The 21,484-nt window shown below is 37.1% G+C and overlaps 1 protein-coding gene across 2 annotated transcripts in view; it reads right to left on the bottom strand.

Moving 5' to 3' along the window:
• Positions 1 to 206: 206 nt before the first annotated feature.
• LOC110024388 (FAD synthase) overlaps positions 207 to 21,484 on the bottom strand; it is a 53,227-nt gene continuing 31,949 nt past the window's right edge. For both annotated transcript variants that reach the window (XM_020724324.1, XM_020724333.1), the window contains exons 9-16: positions 19,089 to 19,139; positions 18,931 to 19,011; positions 12,286 to 12,357; positions 2,338 to 2,400; positions 1,932 to 2,078; positions 1,021 to 1,078; positions 563 to 615; positions 207 to 481 (exon numbers count right to left, since the gene is read on the bottom strand). In XM_020724324.1, coding sequence (XP_020579983.1) covers positions 398 to 481; positions 563 to 615; positions 1,021 to 1,078; positions 1,932 to 2,078; positions 2,338 to 2,400; positions 12,286 to 12,357; positions 18,931 to 19,011; positions 19,089 to 19,139 — 609 coding nt within the window. In that variant the 3' untranslated portion in view covers positions 207 to 397. The remainder of the gene's footprint in view (positions 482 to 562; positions 616 to 1,020; positions 1,079 to 1,931; positions 2,079 to 2,337; positions 2,401 to 12,285; positions 12,358 to 18,930; positions 19,012 to 19,088; positions 19,140 to 21,484) is intronic.

Consider the following 21,484-nt stretch of genomic DNA (forward strand, 5'->3'; position numbering starts at 1 on the left):
AACAGTGAAGGTCAAATTAAAAAAAAATTAATATGATAAATAGTCCAACGAATTGACTAAAAACAATTCCTAAAAACTAGACTAAATCAGTAAATGGTTTGATAGAAGAACTGTGAAATTCAAAGCCTGTTGGTGGTGTTCTTCAACTGGCTGCAATCTTTATTGACTAACGAAGCTAGTTTAATATTTGACAGCTTCTTTCTTTGAAAAGAAGCCACAAAAGAGAAGCCTCTTTTGACAGGAGGCTCTTGAAGATTCAGATTCTCTCTCTACCTCTCTCCTTTTTATTTACTCTCGCTCTCTCTCTCTCCCTCTATCTCTCTCTTTCTGTCTCTCTTCATGCAGTAACAGACTGAGAGCAAAGTTTGAAGAAGAAATGATGGAGAGAGAACTGAAATCACCTACTGCTTTGTTCAGAAAATGCTCCAACTTCAAACTTCTGAGTCAAGGTTTGGGAAGCAAATTCTATTCTTTCTCGGTCCTGAATGAAAAATTCATATTAGAAAGGAATAAAGAAGCTTAGAACTGAAGTAATTAATGGAATTTAGATGGGTATTGGAACCTTTCCGACAAAATTTATTATGAGAGGTCCAGCTCTGGACTGGCGATAGCATCCTTTGTAGAAAGCAAAGGAAAATTTCAGTAAGAAGTTTCAAGTAGCTAAAAAGAAAAAAAAAATGGAGCATTTACATACATACCACCCAATTGTTATGCATTTAAGTATCCAACATCTAAACTTTACCTTCTACATTTATAGCTCCTAAATCTTGCTTGGCACATCGATAAAGGCATAATTTTAACTCTTAAAATATGGAATACACATTTTTATGCATAATAGCTAAAGGTGACATGGAAGTAGAAATTGAACTTTAGTGTTAGATTGTAATAATGTAAACACATAAGAATTGAGTGCTGTGTACGTAAATCTTCAAAAAAAAAAAAAAAATCAGAGCAAAAATGATTCATATGTCATTAGCTGATCAAAGGAAATTCTCAACATATTGAAGTTTCTGAATTTACCAATATAAATATCAGGGAAATCAAGGCATAATTTTGAAACCACCTCAGCAATCTCAACCTGCATGACAAGAAGAAACAGGAGTAAGATGTGCTGCAACTTGAACATGAAGGAGAGAAAGAATAAGAGAATAAGTTTTTTTTTTTTTAATTTTGTTCTTGTTTGTTCTTTTTTTTTATGAGAATTGTCATATTCTATTTAGTTGATGTTGGTTTAAGATGTTAAAATTATTGTTAGAATAATACCAAAGCTTCTATAATATAGATAATTTCAAAGAATTTAACGGTAAGATTGTCATAATTCACCACTCAAATCTAGGGCAGCAATAGCCACCCCCAACCTCCACTGATAAATAAATAAATTAATTAAAAAAAAAACTCTCACTGATAATCACAAAAGCATCAATTTGAATAGCTGTAATTTTCAAGAATGTGCATTCAAGTTACTAGAAATAAATAGTAGATGCAATAGAAAATTGTCAAAATAATCCTCTGAATCTTTACAATGGACATTTTAATCCTAGAGCCTATAAAAAGTGTCAATTTAATCTCCATACTTTTTTAATATGGGTTGAATGTGGCGAGACTATTTCAGCTTTAATTTAAAGAATTTGTGGACTAATTTGTCACTTCTGTAGACTCCGGAATTAAAATGGCTCAATGTAGACAATCAGGTGGCTATTTTGACATGTTACTCCTAAATACAATCAAAGCTATCATGCTTCTTTGAACCAAAGAAAAAAGAAATGCTAAAAGTGGAAGCTGGCCTAGAAACTTTGTTAAAGATGAAGTTCAGAATTAATAACTTGAATAAAGTAATCATAATATGAGTGTACTTTAAAATTGATCTACACCAAAAGAGAGCGCAATAAATTCAAAAAGAGAAAATCCGAGTAATGAGACAAAGGAAATACATCAGAGAGCATGGTGCTGAGTTGCTTTGATATGAAGGGGCCCACTTGCACTAAAGGGCTGTTATGCAACTGTAGAAGACAATCCCACTGCTTCTCCAGTTCAGAAGTATTTGTTGCAGAAAGAAGAATCACGTTACAACATTTAATCTGCAATAGAATCAGAAATCATCATTTAAAAAAAAGCATAAAGTAAATGTCAATCAGCTGTAATGTAAAATGCAGTTCTTCTTTACAAAAACAAAAACGAACAAACTCCTTTTTTGCCAATGATATAAAGTAACTCCAATGATAAAAGATTTGAGTGCGATGAAAATGAAAATTTAGGTGTGAGAAATGTAAATGCATAAGAATTTTGGTGCTATTTATGTGAATGTCCCAAAATCAAAATACCAAACACAGGGCATACCAATGGCACTTCTAGCATCTCATGGTACAGCAATTCTGTGATACCTTCCGGCAATAACGCCATCTGAAAAATGAAACAGAAAAATATCCACAACATTAGCGTTTTATATATTAGGTGACGAGAAAAAAGTTAAGGCACAGAAAAATATTTATGTTTCTCAGATAAAGCTATAAATGCTTAAATCTTACTCCATCATGACTGGTTTTCTGATGAAATATCCTGCAGTGCAGGAAATAAACTTGAATAACAAAGAAAGATTTACATACATACCATTCAATACTTAGGTATTTACATATCCAGCAACAAAACTTCATTTTTTACATACATGCATATCGCTTACCTATGCATAAAAAGGAGTATTTCACCCTTTTGAAGTTAAAAAAGTGGTATTTTTATGTGATATGAAAGATTTCAGTGGTATAAATGTGAAGAGCAAAGTTTAGGTGTTAGAGATGTAATTAAATAAGAATTGAGTGGTATACATGTATAGATTCCCCGATAAAAAAATTAATAGCTGTCCTGAGAGAGAGCAATCTCTCCCTGAAAGCTTAATACATCACCGGTAAAAACTTTAAGAAATGAAAAATGATATGACATTATTATTCTAGTAACCTCAAAACAATTAATGATAACAATTTTTATCGTGAGTTCATTATTAATAAGAGTCATGTATTTTAGGGGAAAAAAAGAGCTATAAATTTTAGGTACACATCTACTAATAATAGATTCAACACTAAATGCATAGTGGCTCGAGTCTGTAAGTTGGATTTATTAACAAAGTTAAATAATTATTGCCATCGGTAGAAGTGAGGAGGGTAATTGATGCTTATAATATGTTAGTCAAATTTTAGTAATTGTAAGCCATGCCTTATGCATTCAATCATGCCTTCCATTATCAATTATCTTACACATTCATCGAAGTTTTAAATTCATATTGAAATACTATATAGAGAACATATAAATTTATCACGTAAATTGTTGCATAAATTCAAATCTCTAAAAGTATTTACGATGCCATAACTTTTTGGCAATATACGCAATCTTAGTTCATACTAAACATATGATGTTCATACAAATTTCATTATATTAATATAAATAACTTAATTATATTGTTACTACATGATACCAGAGTGAACAAAAACTGCAACGAAATGAATATATTATTGTTGAAATTCAAGTGTTGCAAACAAAGGCTCTTAAAATTAGGAACAACAATGACACAAGTGCAATGAATCCCTAGAGCAAAGTTCGGTGGTGATGGACTGGTGTCGAGGTTGTGGGAACGAAGGATTGTAGGTGGTAGGGAGGTTCAGCAAGACAACAAGCAGGGGAAGGTAGGCAAATGGCGGCAGCCAGTAGTTTGGTAGTGGGGTGGTGTGGCAGCAAGCTAAGCGGCTGTTGGAGGCTACGACCTCAAACAACAGGTGTTGGAGAGGTAAATACTAGTAGATTGCTAGGAGAGGTCGGATCCCCTCCTATTTGGGAGGTAACCCTATTTTCTAGCATCGGTCGACCATATTTCTCTCTTAACTGGACCAGTTTAGCCTCCAGAGGCAGCGTCCGGTTCAGCCAAGAAAGCCTTGTGTCAGTTTTACGAGGTTGGGTAAGCTTCGAGCACATTCATCAAAGCTTCAGTCTGTCTCTTGTCGGTTATGGAGCTGTTGTATCCTCCCGGGGCTGAGGGCTCTTCGAGTGCGACCCTAAAAGCATTGTCATCCAAAATACTTGAGGAGCCTTCCCCATTTGCGAGCAACGATCCAATATCAATCTCATCTTCTAGAAACTCATTGCTAAACTGAACTGAATTTGAGTGTCACATATATACTATTTAATCCTTCCAAAGTAACCCAAAGTTGGCTCAACATGATCTAAAGTGAGGGTAATATGAATCTCTTCGAATGATGATGACCATGGTGGTAAGCTATCGAACATCATTTCTTGAAACTCTGCTCTCTTCGGTTCTAGCAACATATCTTTTACGATCATATTAATGGAGAAATAGAAGGTTCTAGCAACATATGTTTTACGATCATACTAATGGAGAAGTAGAAGGTTCTGGCTGCCCTGTGCCTGAAATTCGCTCCATTGTCTCGCTATACTCTGTCATCACCAAAATAGATTTTCTCGACTTTTCTCTACTACCACGAGCCTCTATCACCTCGAACTCTGCAAAAGATAATAGGACAATGAACTTTCCATGTTTTGTTAATGAATAGGTGTTTATGTACTCATCATATTGAGTCATACGATCATACCTCTATGATCCCCCAACAAAGGGTGATAGACACCCATGGGCACCACATTGCATTAAACTAGATCTTGCAGTCAGATCATAAATGAAAACTCCACGAGAAAACTGTCAATGTTGATTCTGTTCTCCTTCACCCACATCAGGAAGTACGGCTGGGAATGTCTCTGCATCATGAGACTCAATTTGTCCACCAACAATGTTGACACCATATTCTTGTTGCTACGTCCGTCGATGATGATGTTGCATACCTTTCCCTTCACGATAGTGTAGAATATATTATTACAAAACTATTGTTGCTTCCTTGGAGCCTCAGTCTAAGGACTCGTCGAACCACAAACATCTTGCCCTCATCAGGTGGAAGTTAATGCTACTCACTCCTCTCTTCAGTTGCTTCCTCATTGATAATTTCCTCCAATGCACCCTACTAGGAAAATAACACAACTTGGCTTGTCGGGCAATAGGAGCCAATGAGCTCAAATCCATGGCATCTGAATTATTTTTTAGTTGGGACTGTAGTAAGCGTGCTACTCTTCTCAGGCTTCTTCTCATTCTTAGTGGTTCTATCCTTATCCTAACCAGTTTTTTCAACTCATTGAGATGAGCTCTCGTTGATGTCTCCAACTGGGGATGGTTGTCTCAATAGTGGCGATTTTATGCTCTATTTATGCTCTCTCCACCTTCAATGCTAAGATCTGGACATCTCCAAGTAACCAATAAAACTACAGTTGAACAATATTACTAGTAGATGACCTCAAACCTCCCAAATATTAGGCTATGGTATGGTCATCTAGCTCAACCAACTCACATTTTATTTGCAGCTGGTCAAACTATGTTGTGAACTCCTCCACTGATAGTTCTCTCTATTGTAGGTGGTGGAGCCTCATAAACATATCTTGATGGTAATGAAATAGTAAGTATTTTCTCTTCATATTCTCTCATCTTCTCCTATCTAGTAATTTTGTCACTTCTTTCTCTCTTTTTTTGCCTCTGTAAGTTTTCCAACAATAAGGAGGCACTTTTTTCAATTTGATAACCGCAAAATTCACTCTCATATCTTCTAGCACTTTGTTATACTCTAGGATTCTTTCAACCAACTGCAACCATTCGATAAAATTCTTTGGATCAATATCTCCATCGAACTCCATTAGATTCACTTTTATTCCAAAATCTCCATGTCCTCCATATGTTGCCTCCTCTGATAATGAATTTTGAAGCGTTGTAGGTCCTCTACATCAATGAAGTCCTCCCAATGAAAGGGATTCAAATGTTCATCCATTTTTCCTTTTTGACTCTCTATGTCACTGTTGAGGGTAATCTCTCCCTATGTCCCTCATCAATCTCTGCAAGCTTCTAATGAATTCAACTGATCTCTCCTTATAACTCTTCCCGGGTAAGTTCCCACAAGTTTCTCCTTGGTGACATGATTATGATTTAATTTTGTGGAGTAGATGTCATCACCCAACTTTATAAATTAAAGTTAACCAAGTCAGAAACAACGGTCGGCCTATATTAACATTTAAACAACTATCCATGAAATTATAGAATCTTTCAATTTATAAAAAATTCGCAAAAAAAATTCTACAATTTTATATAAGAAAATTTAAATCATCCAACAGTAACAAAAATAATCTACAAGTAAAATATCAATCCACACAAAATATGACTATCCCAAAAAAAATGCAAAAGAAACTACACGTGTATCATAAATTAGTACTTATCAGTAGCAATCCTCCTATAAACCAAGTCTCTCCTATCAATTATACTATACTTGATGCTAAAAGAATTACACTATACTTATAGAGTTAACTATAATAATAATATCCAATTAAATCTCGACATGGCATTGTATGAGGCTCTGCTGATAAGAAGAAATACAAATTCCTTCTGTATTTTTTGTTGGTTTCTTAGGACCATAATTGGTTATGATGCTACAAAGAAGATTCATCTTTGAAGATATTTTGATGGGGTTAGTAATCAAGTTTTTCTTATGATTTTACCTATGCATTGAGTTATAAGATTCAAAAAAAAAAGCATTAAATCAACTTCATTGGTTCTTTTGATGTGATTAGGGGAATGAGCAGAGTTCTATAATAATTGGCACTACCTCTGAGTGAGGCTAGTAGTAAATGGCATTACAACACCATATTCATTATGGCTCACATTATTCAATGTGAGACTATGGATTAAAACCATATTCATAATGGCTCGCATTATTCAATGTGAGACTATGGATTAAAAAAAATTGAGTTATGAAAAGGCACTGAAGAATATTTAGGATCATAAAATTCAAGAGCTTCATTGCAGATCTATTCATTTTGTCAAGGTACTTTGAAAGAACAAGTTAAAACAAAAAACAATATGAGACGCAAAAGAGAGGATCATGAAGTACCAAATTTATTCCAAAACTAACAAATGAAATTAAGGGCCTTTAAGGGGGATAAAATATTATACACCAAAATAGCCACAAGTTTCTTGACTCCACCTCCCCCAACTAAACTGACATTACAGGATATCGTCTCATTAGACTTCATTACACAAATCTTGAAGGACACCAAATTAGTTCACAAATTAAGAGAGAACGATAGGCTAACATTTACATAACAAACATCACCTCTCATTCCCAGTGTAGGCAAGCCATTACAAGTCCAATTTCTTCCTCCAATTATTCTCTTCCATCTGCAATCGAGAAACTACATCCCCACGTAATTCCACCGTTCTATAGCCCATAGAGCTTATCAACATCCGGAACTCACTAGTTGTTATTATTATCAAATTATCAAAGACCTACAAGTAAACTTGTTTTTATTTGATTCTGAGAGTTTTTGAAGTGATTTTACACTTCGTATTCGTTCTTCATAGATAGTCACTATTGAATAATTCAACTCTTTATAAAAACACATTTTGATTTAGTTAAATTCAAGGATAGATAATATAATAATACTCATAGTAATCAATTTAATTTCATAATATAAATAGTTGCCCAAGATCGAATAAAGTTTAATTATGTTTTTATATGGTGCAACTGCCTTGGTATACCATTGCACTTTGATACCTGCATATGCAAATATGATTTAGTGAGAATTCTTATTATGTAAGATTTTTGAATTTGTATTGAGCTAGTGCTACTTCATTAGATCTTAATTAAGTTTTGGCCTTCCATTTCTTACATGTTAAGGCAAGTAGTTTTTATTAGTTAGAAGATAAACATACTCTTTGTTCTTAAAGCCTTTATTTTTTATTCTTATAATAGATTATTTGAATTTGCAGTAAATAGTCGGTCATGCCTTATGAATTTGACCATGTTTTTCATGTTCAGCTTATCTTATAAATTCATATAATTTCTAATGTTCGGATTGAAATATATATGATAAACAGATAACTGTACCGTATTTATTGATACATAAATTCAACTCTATTCAATTTCTTCATATGATTATCTTAATTTATGAGAAATAATTCATGTTTAAGAAATTCATTATGATAATATGAAATACATTTGATCGTATTGCTATAGAAGATTTATTATAGCTTATGCTCAGCATATATGAAAATTGTGTATATTTGTGTAATGGATGTATATTTGTTTCTAGACTGACGAATCCATAGGTCATGATTAAGGAATGGTCGGAGGCTATTATACAAGCCACGGTCATCTCTCATGCGCCTAATAATTCGAGTACTATACCCTACACTCGGGAGTAATCGAACCGCAAACCATAGGGGACTTATAACTGACAAGCAGATGTCCGACCAACTGATTTGAGTACGCGACGCATATAAATATAAATATATATGCTATTTTTTTTCTTTATATATATATATATATATATATATATATATACACACACACACACACAACCATCAAGATGTCGTCGTCCCGCCGCTCTACTAGGCTTCCGCCCCATGGGGAACCCTAGCGTTTCGATTGTCGTTGCTGCCCCAATCTCCGCTCCCTCACGCGTCCGTGCGTCACCGATTGCGGCGGAGAAGACACGACTCTACTGCGTCGTCTGCGCAGCGTTGTCGGCAACTCCACTGACGCTCGCTCGCCTGCGCTCGTCTCCTCTGCGATCGTCGTTCCTTCATGCCCAGCAACGCAAGGCTTTTCCTTCTTCGCGCTGCTTCTCGCCCCGCGACGACACCGCGGCTTGGATCGACGTGCGCTGCTTTTGCGTCTACGTCTGTGCCGATCGACGTTTCTTGCTGTAGAAATGGCATCAGGGCGTTTCTACGTCGCCTCCCTCGCCAGTGTTAACCCTGTCTCCGCCCCTCTTTCGAATATGTTTCTGCAACAATACCACCATAATTTTGCTCTTGACACTGAAATCAGATTTCTCAAAAAAGCTTCCCGTAAAAACGACAAACCTACAATCTTTCTCACTGAGGCATAGATCTTCACCCTAGCTGCGCCCTGCTGACTGTTCTTAATTGGTAAGTTTCTTTATAGAAACCCTAAACTTGAGCTAATTCAAAAGAAATGTGAACAAATGAAGCTGAAAGGGGGTTGGAAGATCGGTAAATTGGATGGTTGTCACATTCTTATTCAATTATCAAATGATGAAGACTACACCCATTTGTTTGCGAGAAGACTTCTTCGAATAGAAAACCAGGTGATTAAGGTTTTAAAATGGACGGTGGATTTTGACCCTCGTACTGAACCTCCTACCATTCATGTTTGGCTGCGCTTTCCAGGTTTGAAGATCCACCTTTTTAATCAAGAGCTTCTCTTCGTTTTAGCGATGGTGTACGGTAAACCCCACAAAACTGACATGCCTACAGTGAATCAAACTCGGCCTTCAGAAGCCAAAATTTTGATAGAAAGGGATATTACTTTACCTTTTTCCGGAAGAAATATGAATTGACACACAACATCAAGGATTTCGGCAGCAATCAGAACTTGAACGAATACCACTTTATTGTACCAACTGCCGTATGTTTGGACATTCTTCTTCTCAATGTTATCAGTTGCATCCAAATTTAAAACCTTCAAGTAAAAACGCTTCTGGATCTGCCCCACCTCATACATGTCCCTCCTCCGCTCCTGAGTGCATTCCACAGACTATTGAAATACCGGTTGACACGATGCTACCTCCCCCTCCCACTACCGGAGACAATACTATCTATGTTCTTCCGACTGATATATTGGCAGATGATTTACTTGGGCCTGATAATCATGATAGTATTGAAGCTTCACATCCCCAGGATGCATCAGGTGTTGAAGAGACATGCTTACCATCTCTTCAGAATCAGAATGTTGTTACTGCTAGTCAGGAGCTGAGGGCTCATTCTCTCCTACATGCCCAACAATCTGTTGACCACACCGATCAGATGAACCAGTCCTCGGATGAGGAACGACAGGTTTACACATCTAGAAAGAAAAAGAAGAATGAAGGCACACTCCAGCTTGGGAACTTAATGGATGATACTTTAGTAACTTCGGGTAATGGAACGACACTTAGCAATTTGTTAGCTGTCTCTGCTCCTAGAACCAGAGGCAGAGACAAGACCAAGCTGGCTCGTGCCTAGCAGCTTATTTCATGCAAGTTTTGTTTTTTTTTTTGTGTTTTATCTATGTTTCATCCTTTTACGATGCTAGTGTCTGATCTATCATATGGGTAGGGCACATTTTTTGGGTCCTCTCATACAACCTCTATGTATCTTTTCAATTTCAATAAAATTAGCCCTTGAGTGTTTATAATATATATGTATATATATATATTTGAAATCCCAAAAAGGCTAATATATTAAATAGAAAGAAAGATACAGATACAATGTGTGGGAAGGCCCAAGCAAGACACCCTGCCCAAATAAAAATCACAAATGGTTCCAAAACTAGAAAAAAAATAAAAATACATCAGATACTAAATAAAAAACCTAATTTTGCCCAAATACATAGTATCAGGTGGCTAGAGAGTGACCCAATTTGGTCTTGCCTCTGCCTGTAGTTCTAGAGAAGGAGTAGGCTAATAAGCTGGTAAGATGATTGTCATTGTCAGTAGTAACCAATGTATCATCATATCTACAAATGATTGTCAATATGATGGTTCTTCTTCCTCCTGGAATAGACATGTCATTCCTCTTCTGAAGAATCAATCTGATGGGTGGTAGAGCTGAAGCAGAAGGAATACCAACCGTAGTACCCACAATAGGTTCTAGTATATGTGAAATATGAGTTGCCTCTACACTGGATACTTCCTGAAGAAGTTGAGCTACGAGGCTCTCCTGATTATCAGTATGAACACTATCATTTGTAGGTAATAGTCCATCAATATTGTTTTCTATGGGGTTTAAAGATGTCAGCATCACATCACTCGCAGTAATAGTAACAGCAGTGACATGGGGCGGTCCTCAGGGGCAACAAACACCTCCTGTCTGGTAGTATCCTCTCCAGGTGGAACTAAAATGTCCAGAATAGTGAGGTTAAACCCATCCTTATTCACTTGAACCTTAGATTTCAAATTTGGATAAAACTTTGGCATTTATCAAGGACATGACCAAACATCATACAGTGGGTACAATATAGGGATCTGTGCTCCATGACGATTTGTTGTCAATAACCATTATGGGTTGTGCTCGGCCAGACTTCAGTAACATCAGGTAAAGTAATATCCCTTTTCACAAGTATTTTGACCATCAAGGGTCTGGTTAGGTTGAAAGTAGACAGATCATGCTTCAAATATATTATACAAGGTTTTATGCTAAGCAATTGATGAATATTTTATCATGTAAATGCAATGATTATTATTCATTTATACGAATGACAAAAAAATAACACCCTATTATAAATCATCATAAAACATTTGACATTTTTAATCATTCATCGCACATGACAACTGCTTTAACCTAATGCTAGGATGACATTGGTTATATTAATATTACACTATAAATTATACCTTTTTTATTTTTTATATCACATGTCCCGTTATCTTCTTGTTTGTTGTTAAATGATTAGAAGTTTTCCATCAACTTTACATAACAAAGTTATTGCGGTTAACTTTTGCCTTAGCACATCCTACAAGGTTAACTGGTGGACTGTCGTTAAAAGGATAGATCTTTCAGTAATAATTATATTATGAATCTATTCTTTCTAGTTCTTTGTTAAACTGGTGTTGAGTTTTGGGTTATTACAGATGTAGTTGATTGATTTACATTTTATTAGTTGATGTTCTAGTTTTCTGTGATAAAAGACCGTTAAGGTACTATTAATACAATAAATTCATTTACCGCATTTATTGCTATACATTTTCTCTTAAATATGTTGATATTATAATATTTTTTTCTCTTTAATCCAAATCTGCATATTTTCTGATTTTTGAGACATTTTGGGGGTTGAAATTAAATCTAATTATATATCGTATTTACAGGCCCCATTATGAACCCTGGGTGTGACATTCTATCCTGTAGCCAAAGAATTCATTGATAATATTTATATGGTAAAAGGGTAATCTATAGAGCATGGAATCGTTTAAATGTTAGGTCAATGAAGGGATTGACTTAAAACAATTATGAAGTGAATATCCTAGACTATACTCGACATCATAAACTACTAACTACGAAACAAGTACAATTTTCAACTTTAAGAAACATGATATTATGTTGGCATACAAAAAGAAAATCTAGTCGAAAAGAAAAAAGTAATTTTCATAAAAAATATATATAAATTGATAAACATGCATTATGTTTAACCATTTCATTACCTCATTTCGGTTGCCTGTGCCATGACTTCCCATCATAGGTGTAAGATACTCTTCAAACTCTTCATCAGGGGCCTAAAGATGAGGCAGCTACAATGTAAGAGAATTCTGCAAATTTAATTACTTTGAATAACAATTGATTTTTAGAAATAATAAGCGGATAGCACTAACAGAGAACTTCAAGTAACGAACAGAATTAAAATGTCAACAAATTTTTTCCTAATTTGCCCGCCTAAAACTTAAAACTTTATGCACTTTCATGGAACTGCAAAAAAATTCTTAAATGGAAAAGAATAATAAAGCTGGCAAAAATATAGTTGTCTGGGACAATATCAACAGATTATAATAGTCACCAGAAATATTCAACTTTCTCGGTACCATAGTGAACATCCAAACTAATCATGAACTATTGCACAATGTTGAGGAAGGGAATTTCCAGAGGAACAGTGTATCATGCCAAATATTTGTCACTGTAGAACACCATGCAGAGCAAAAGCATCAAATGTGTAATATTTCAATTTTCCTATAAAGAACTTTCAAAGCTCTTAGACACCTGTCGGACATGGTGCACACACATGTTAGATATAAACTAGACTAAAGCCATCCCTATCTAACAAGGTTAGACATCGATTGAATCATATTTAATATAATCATTCTTCTCCCCATTACTGTTTTACTATCATTTATTTAATTATCTGTCGTTTTAAGCTTTGATAATATGACCATAAATTTAATTCATTTTGGCATGCACGCAGGCATGCACCAAACTCCCTAGTGTTCTGACCACATGTGAAGTGTTTACATTGGTAAACATTTAGTTAAATCTTTGCTTCACTCGCTAATGTCCTCAAAATTTTTCTCAGACCCTCCAATTTGGTTTTGGCTTCACAGAGAACATTTTTCACAAACCATGTTAAAAATTTTGCCAACATAACTCAAGCAAATTTTTTTTCCTTAAATTTGAATAATAATAACCTTTATGACCAAAATAACCATATTTATAGTTTTGAATTGCTCCATAAGATGAAATTCAAGTTTTTTATAAAATTCCACCCTCTCAGCCTATTGTAGCATTATATGCTTCGAGTTCATCAGCAAAACATCTAAACTTTGAAGATCAAACTTAAAATCTCACCTTTCTGAAGATTTATTGCAGTTCATTTTCAGAAAAATAAAATTTTCATCATAGCGATGACTTTATACTTCTTTAATATGTCAATCTACATTTTGGACTATGAACAATATGAGCCAGTTTGAAGGATTTTAATATAATCACTGTGGCTGCTCGCTAAATCTATGACTACCTTCCATTCCTTACATAAAGTTAGGAAAAGCAGTGGATCCACCAGAGAAATGATGCAGACCTTGAGATTGTCAACGATGGGTGGCTTTAGGGACTAGATGGAGAGGGCAATGCGATCATTAGCATCATTAAAGAAAGATAATGATGAAAAAAAAAAAGAGTTTCTTTTCATTTTATGTTTAATTTCACATTTTTTTTACAAAAAGACCTTTAAGGAAAAATCCTGAATTTGAAAGTGAAGACTTTTCAAGGATGTATATTAACACGAAGAATAGTGTTGACCTCATTTTTGGTGAGGTCTCTTACTCTTCTTAGAGCCTAGGATCTAGCCTTAGGGTTTCCTACCGACTCTCATAGAGGATTAGTCTGGGTCCCGCACCAATTAGAAATTTGAGTCACTTCTTGACTCATCGCAGTTTCGTATGGCCGGTTCTAAACCCTCAACGCTTAGTTGAGCCGATTAAAACCAGCGTAACGAAGCTCAAGTCGAGTACCCGTAGGATCTAAAACTATAGGAAAACTCGTTGTGACCTCCGCACGCTTTCACGATGCCGAATACCACAATTCACGTGTCGATGCACATAATGATCGAAATTCACATCATTTGCACCTGTAGAAGGCTTCACGATTGATCAAACTCGAATCAATTGCTGGACTGATCAATCACGAGCGATAATTTTAAAGAAATTTGAATTAACGTGTTTTCGACCCGAACGTCGACGAAGTCGTCCAGGCGACCTCAGATGACGAAACGGACCGCGTCGGCACGTCCGGGACGTCGAATTTAGCTAGAGGACACACCCATTTTGATATGGTCTCGTGCAAGAGCGGAAGTACGCGGATCGCGGGATTTAAATACTTTATATTATATTATTAATATCTATATTAATAAAAAAAAACATGGGATAGGTTGGCTGGGGGATTTCATTTTCCCTAAAATCCGTAGCTTGCGGCTACCCTTTGGTTCCGTCCCCAAATGGAGCCCTGGCCCCTCTCTTGGAGCTTATTGTCCCCTTCCCCGCGCTTAGACCCGAATCAAACCCTAGCTTGCGGCTGCCCTTGGTTCCTCCTTTTCGTGTGATGAGGAGTTGACTTTGTCTCTCTCAACATCCTCTGCCCGAGTTGCGGCTTCCCAAAACATCTCCTGGGATCTTTTGCTTCGTTTCGCTGAGCAGGAACCCATTCGCGGTAGGTTGACTCTGTGCGTTTGTTCCCTGGGTTTGTTCCCTGGGTCACGAATGTGGTAATTCTCCTCCTTCCCGATAGCTCCTCTCTCTGTGGTCTTCATTGCGGTATTGGTCTTCTTTCTGCTGGGGGTTGCTTCACCCAGGTAAATCCACAAGTTCCTCTTTCCTTCTCCTGCGCCTGTAAAAGTCGATGGGAGGGAGTTTTTGAGGGGGGACGAAAATTCAAAACTTGGTGGAGGCTCTACCAAAATTTCTTCTCGGATAAAAGCTTGTGGACTTGGTGTTTGAGAGTTCTTTGGCTTTCTTGGGGGGCTATGCGTTGTTTTGTAAGTTTCGAATACAAACATACAAGTTTGGCAGGGACTGTGCGTGATTCACGCATGCTGCAGTTTAATTGTTTGGCTGGTATATCACGTTAAGATTGCTCTCTAAGTGCTAAGGTCTTTTAAGGTTTCTGTTGACCCTAGTTGAAATACTGCATACTATTGTGCTTGTTTTAAATACTCTATGATGTTTAGCTATAAATGTAGGCTTATAAGAAAGACATGGTTCAATTCTTATGCATGTGCAAGCTTTCTCCTTGCGTTCTTATCACATCCATATCTGTATGTTGGAGTTTAAAGGCTATTTCGACCTTGTAAGGTTACGATTTTCCTCATTGTATTGATTTAAGGTTGAGGCTTTGAAAAACTTGTTTTGGGGACTTGATTTTGTTCCCTGCTGCTGCCTCCCTATTCGAAATATATGTTGAATGTAATATTTGGTTCTTTTTTTTTTGAAGGCCTTTGGAACTTATTTTGGGGGCTTGATTTTGTTCCCTGTTGTTGCCTCCCTATTCGAAATCTATGCAAGATGTAATGATTGGCTTTTAGAGGCTTTTAGAACTTATTTTGGGGGCTTGATTTCGTTCCCTGTTGTTGCCTCCTTGTTCGAAATCTATGCAGGATGTAATATTTGGCTTTTAAAGTTTTTTTTGAGTTTTATTTGGGGGCTTGATTTTGTTCCCTGTTGCTGCTCCCTCTGTTCGAAACACATGCAACTAAATTTTGATTTCTTGGAGGCTTTTGGAGTTTACTTTGTGGGCTCGGCTTTGCTCCCCTATTATTCGAAATATAAATGCATGGTTTCCCTTTTGTTTTGAGGCTTTTGGAGAGTTTGGTGTTGGTTTTGTGCCTTGTTGTTGTTCCTACCCGAGAGCACTTGTTGGTTTTCTCTTTGTGTTGGGGTTGGTGGCTTCCCCTTGCTGCTCCTTGCCGTAAGTCCCTGCATGTGAATTCTTTGTGTTGAGGGTCTTGTTTTGTGCCTGTTGCTGTCCCCTACCTCCTTGTGTTGGGGTTGTTGGTTTCCTCGCGAAATATATGATGAATGTATATTTGGTTCTTTTGTGTTGTGTTGGGTTCATACCTCATGACAACTTTTGGTTTGAGGTGGAATTGAATGCTTTAATCTTTGTGAATTGAAATATTTTAATCTTTATGTTTGGAAGAATTTGGGTGCCCCTTTTCGAGGAATGATCTATTAAATGTTCGGAGATAATTCAAGACCCAGTTCTTAGGGCTGAATTGATTTTAATAAAAGAAGAAGAATAAAAAAAGGAAAAGAAAAAAGAGAGGTGAGAATTTCTTTTGGTGTTTGAGGAAAGTTTAGTTGCGACTTGGAACCTTCTGAATTGTGCCTTCCGGGAATGTTTCTGGTTAGCATTGGTAAGTGTACCCCATCTCATTGCTCATTCGAGGAGTCCCATCAGGTGAATGTTTGAGGCTAACCCTAATACGGCTTTGGTTTTTCCTTTCTAAACTAGTTTTGGAGGTGGGTTAGTCTTCTTTTTTTATTTTTTATTCTTGTTTTTCGGTTCACTTTCCTTGCTTCTTGGTTTGGGTTTTAGCTTCTTGGTTTGGGTCTTGCTTCTTGGTTTGGGTTTTAGGTGCTTATATCTGAAACATAAGTGCGCATATATAGCCGCGACTATATATAAACCATCAAGCAATGTCTAAGTTGGACGGTCTTTTTGGGGTTTTAGCCTTCTTGATAAAGGCATTCGGTGGTAGAGCGAAATAATATTCTATCCTACGACAGCGGGACCCAACCCAGGGACCCGGTGAAATGTAGGATGACAATATTATTTACCGACACCAGACTAGCAGGACACTCTTGCCTTCTTAGGTCGTTGGTGGTCCTAGCACGAAGGTGCGATCGACTTGTGGACAATCATATTTTATAAAAATGATAAAAACAAATACATTATTTACAAAAGTATCTTGACTACAAAAATAAATATTCTTCTCATATATGCATGGAACTTATATTCATGCTGAAATATAAATTTTAAGTAATATAATTCGATTGTCCACTTGTCAATTGCCGGTACTGAGCTAAGGAGTACCAAGTTTGCATTACATGAAACATTTCTAGTTGAATGTCGGGCTCTATACATACGGGACCGATAGTTGCCTTCGGAGTCCTTCGAGAATACCTAAATCTGAGCCTAGCCATACCCGAATGCTTACGATTTTCTTTCTTCCCTCTGATTTTTCGTGTGTTACTGTGGGGCATTTGTCGCTTTTCTCGAGCTTTTCAGGTGATGTTCGCTCTTCATTCGTGTATATATAAATTCATGCTTACACATTTCTTAAATTCTTTTCATTATACTCGTTTACTTGTACCAGCGACACCAACCTCATTTACGGAAGCAGCTGACTCGTCAGGTGTACATGTTTGCTTTATATTTACAGCGTTTCACTTTCTTTATCGCGCACTTTACTGCATACATATATAATTCATGCTTGTGACGTTAATGTTTACTGTTTACCACGTTTCGTAGCATGTTTCCCTTTTATTAATCATGTTGCTTCCATGGACTTGCAGGGACCTTTTAGGATAGAGGACAGTAAGACGCCCGGTTTAGGAGGTATCCTAAAGCGAGCCAATGACCCAATAACTGCATATTTATACACTCCACAACCTCGAACCTATAATCGATATGTTAAGGAGCTTGGAGTAGTTTTTTCCAAAAAGCGGAGCGTGGAAGCAAGCGGACGGAGAACGGCGATCGAGACCACGACAACGAGGTGTAGGACGTCACTTCAGAGTTAAGGTTCAGTCGTAGGATAGTTGGGAAATCACCGGGGTTTCCTCGGATCTGTGACATCCCCTACATTTCACTCCATTGACTCTTGAAAATAACTACTCCTATTTTGAGTCATTCCCCTTTGATTTCATCACATTTAACGTTAGAAACTTAAAATTTGCAATCTTAAAGACAAAATCACTGATCTTAATCGAGAGTCTTCTTAAGTGATTTCGGTCACTTAAGATGTAATTAACTATAAGGGGTTTGCCTCTATAGGGAAATTAAGAGCTGAATTTAGTATAAACTCTATTTAATCTCCAGTATTAAATAGGGGAACTTGTCGGCTTATATAAGAAAATGTTTCGCAGACTCAACGGTTTCATAAATCTTTTAATTTAGGTGATTAAGCTTACCAACAAGTTGAATGCATATTCTTCGGGATAGTGTACTACTTGTGGTATCGCCTTCAACCATCTAAACTATCAAATGTTTGAGATTCATTCGGTCTCACTTTTCAAAAAAATTAAAATATTATTTTCTAAAATTATAATCATATACACATAAATTAAATTAAATTTAAACAAATGATTTTCAAAATAAACGACCAACAAACAGTCAAAATCTTATTTATTTATTTATCTATATATGTGTGTGTGCGCACACGCACGTGCTATGAACTATATTTTTGAAATTGTCCATGTCACATTGTCCGAGTAGTGTCAAGTCCATTTTGAAATCCCTTCCCAATAAGTCGCTTGAGATAAAAGGATTTGATTAATTTAAATCAACAAAAAATTACATACATACCAACCATCTCTATGCATGAAAATGTGTATTTCACCTTGCAAAAGTTAAAATGGCGGTATTTTTGATGTGATATGAAATGTAAAAAAGTAAATTTAAGATGTTAGTTATGTAAATACATAGGAATCTAGTATTATGTACATAAATGCCCATTAAATCTAACAGATCATGTAAACGGTACAGAATGAGCCTAAAATAAATTCTTCTGCATATCAAAGTATTCAAAGAACAAAAGAGTATAGCCAGGATTAATGTGCATTAAAGGAAAGCAACGCATAACCCACCAGACGAACTCTAAAAGCTTTTGCCACACCAGCTAATGAAACATCTGAATGTAAAGGCCCAAGCGCTCCAAAAAGAAATATCTGTAATCCATGTTTCCGACAAATGTCACAGTTCCTGACTATAGTTAAAATTTCCATGGACAAAATACAAAACAAACCAAGTCATCTGTGCACTTCCTGCGCTCCAATTCCTCGGCTATAAAATCAATCTGCACATGATATCAACAACCAATTTACTAGCGACTTAACTTGAAAGCATTAGCAGAAAATTTATTCAGATTAAAACATGGAACCTCACTCAACCATAAAAAAAAAAGAGGAGTAAGAAAGTCATATGATCTATTATTGTGATGTTAGTACTAAATTTGAAAACGATCTCTTCCAGTAAAGATTCAGAACGGCCTAACATAGAGCAACCAGGAAACATGTTCATCTTATTTGCTGCGAAATTTTCATTTCAAAGAAAAAAGATATGTGGTTTTATGATAAGAAAAACCTTTAAAGAAAGTAAACAATATGTACCAACATAAAGCAGAATTAATGATAAAAAAAGGAATAGTTGATCAGTGTTTATGACATTATCGTAATATTAACTTCTGCAATAGGAAATAAAAACAAAGAACACAACACAGAGACCCAAACTAGGGCTAGGGTGAAGGTGGAGCAGCTGAAATTCACGAAAGGGGTGGCTCTAAGTCCCGACAGGGAGAAACATGTTAGTGGAAGGGAGGGAATGGACATGAGTGGGGCAGCAAGGTGGGACAGAGTGCCTTAAGAAGGTTGCTGACAAGGAGAGTGCGACAAGGCAGAGGGAAGGGATTGTGGAGAGGACAAGAAGGTTAGAGCGGCTGCAAAGAGCAACAAACTGTTGTTGTATGGGCCTGCAGTGAGGAGGAGGTTTGCGGAGGATAAGGGAAGGTCGCGGAAGATAGGAAATCAAAGATAAATATCCTTGTAGGAGCCAGCTACAACTAGAACACCACTAGAACTCTTGGAGCAGATCACCACCTCGGATGAAGTACAGTATGAGGTACAGTCACTTTCTAGCCTTTGAATAAAGCCCTAGAATGTAGAAACCTAGATGCAGATGGTTGTCCTGACAGAAACATCAAGCAAAACAAACCTGAAACACCTACAAAAACAAATAAATTGACCTAAAATAACTAAGGGTGGGCCCCACTCCAATTGGGCGGCAAATCCAAGGAAAAAAAGTCTTCCAGCTCTCAAGAAATTGGAGTTGAATTGGCCTGAACCAGCTTTCTCAAGCTGCAAGGCTCGAAACCTAAGCCTGCGTCAATCTCCAAGGATTAAGGAAGCTTCGACGTCATTCATCGAAGCTTCTGTCTGCACAATGAAAGTAGCAACGTTGTTGTAACCTCCTTGGGTTGATGGATCTTCGACTGTAGTCTGAGAAACACCTGAATCCCAATGGAAACTGCATTGATCCTCAAAGCACTTGAGGAGTTTTCCCCTTCCAAGCAAACATTCATATCAATCCAACCATCTTGGGGTACACTGCTGAGCTAAACAGGGATTCTCTAAAACCAACCCAAGGTTAGCTCAACTTGATCTGAGGTGAGAACAACCTGAATCTCCCTGACGGATGGCGGCCAGGGCGGTAAGCTATTGACCAGAATGTCTTGCAACTCTCTCTGTACTTGTTGTCCTGTGTGTACCCCCTGCTCTTCTCTCTCGCGGCCCCCTATCATCACTAGAAATAATACTCACGACACTTATGTGCTGACAAGAGCATATGTGATCTCGAACTTCGTAAAAGATAAAAGGACGATGTGCTTGTCATCTTTGGTGAAGGAGTAGGTGTTCCCAAACTCGTCATGTTGAGTCTTGCGGTCAAGCTCCCACGGTCTCCCCAAAAAGAGGCAGACAACCATAGGCACCACGTCGCACCAAACCTAATTCTGCAGCTGGTCCCCAATTTAAAACTCCACAAGACGCCTCCCGTCAATCCTGATCATGATCTCCTTTAACCATGTCAAGAAAACGGATGGGATTGCCTCTGAGCTGTGATGCTAAGCTTGTCCACCATCAGTGTTGACGTCAAATTCTTGCTACTACCTCCATCAATGATAATATTACATACCTTGCACTTCACAATACACTGAGTGTGAAAAATGTTGTGGCAAAGCCACTACTACTCTCTCGTAGCCTCAGCCTACAGAGCCCATCAAACCACAAGCATATTTCTCTCATCTAGTTGAAGTCGGTACTCCTCACCTTTCTCGTCAGCTGCCTCTGCATCACTTTCTTCACGACACCATGCTTGGTGAAGGACACAAATCAGCTTGTAGGACAAATGAAAGCGGTGCAACCAAAACCATGACATTTGAAGCATGTCCTGACAGGGACTGTAGTGGGCATGATACTCTTCATAGGCGTCTTCTCACTCGGAGTGGCTCTATCTTGCTCATGACTGATCTATTCCACTCTTTGAGACGTGTTCCTTCTTAGGTCTCTAATTGTGGGTGTTTGTCTGATTGGTAGTAGTTCTTTACTCTGTTGTTGTCTCTCCACTTTTAGTTTTGAGATCTACACA

Source organism: Phalaenopsis equestris, unplaced genomic scaffold (assembly GCF_001263595.1).
Source record: "Phalaenopsis equestris unplaced genomic scaffold, ASM126359v1 Scaffold000002, whole genome shotgun sequence".
In the NCBI taxonomy this organism is placed as follows: Eukaryota; Viridiplantae; Streptophyta; class Magnoliopsida; order Asparagales; family Orchidaceae; genus Phalaenopsis; species Phalaenopsis equestris.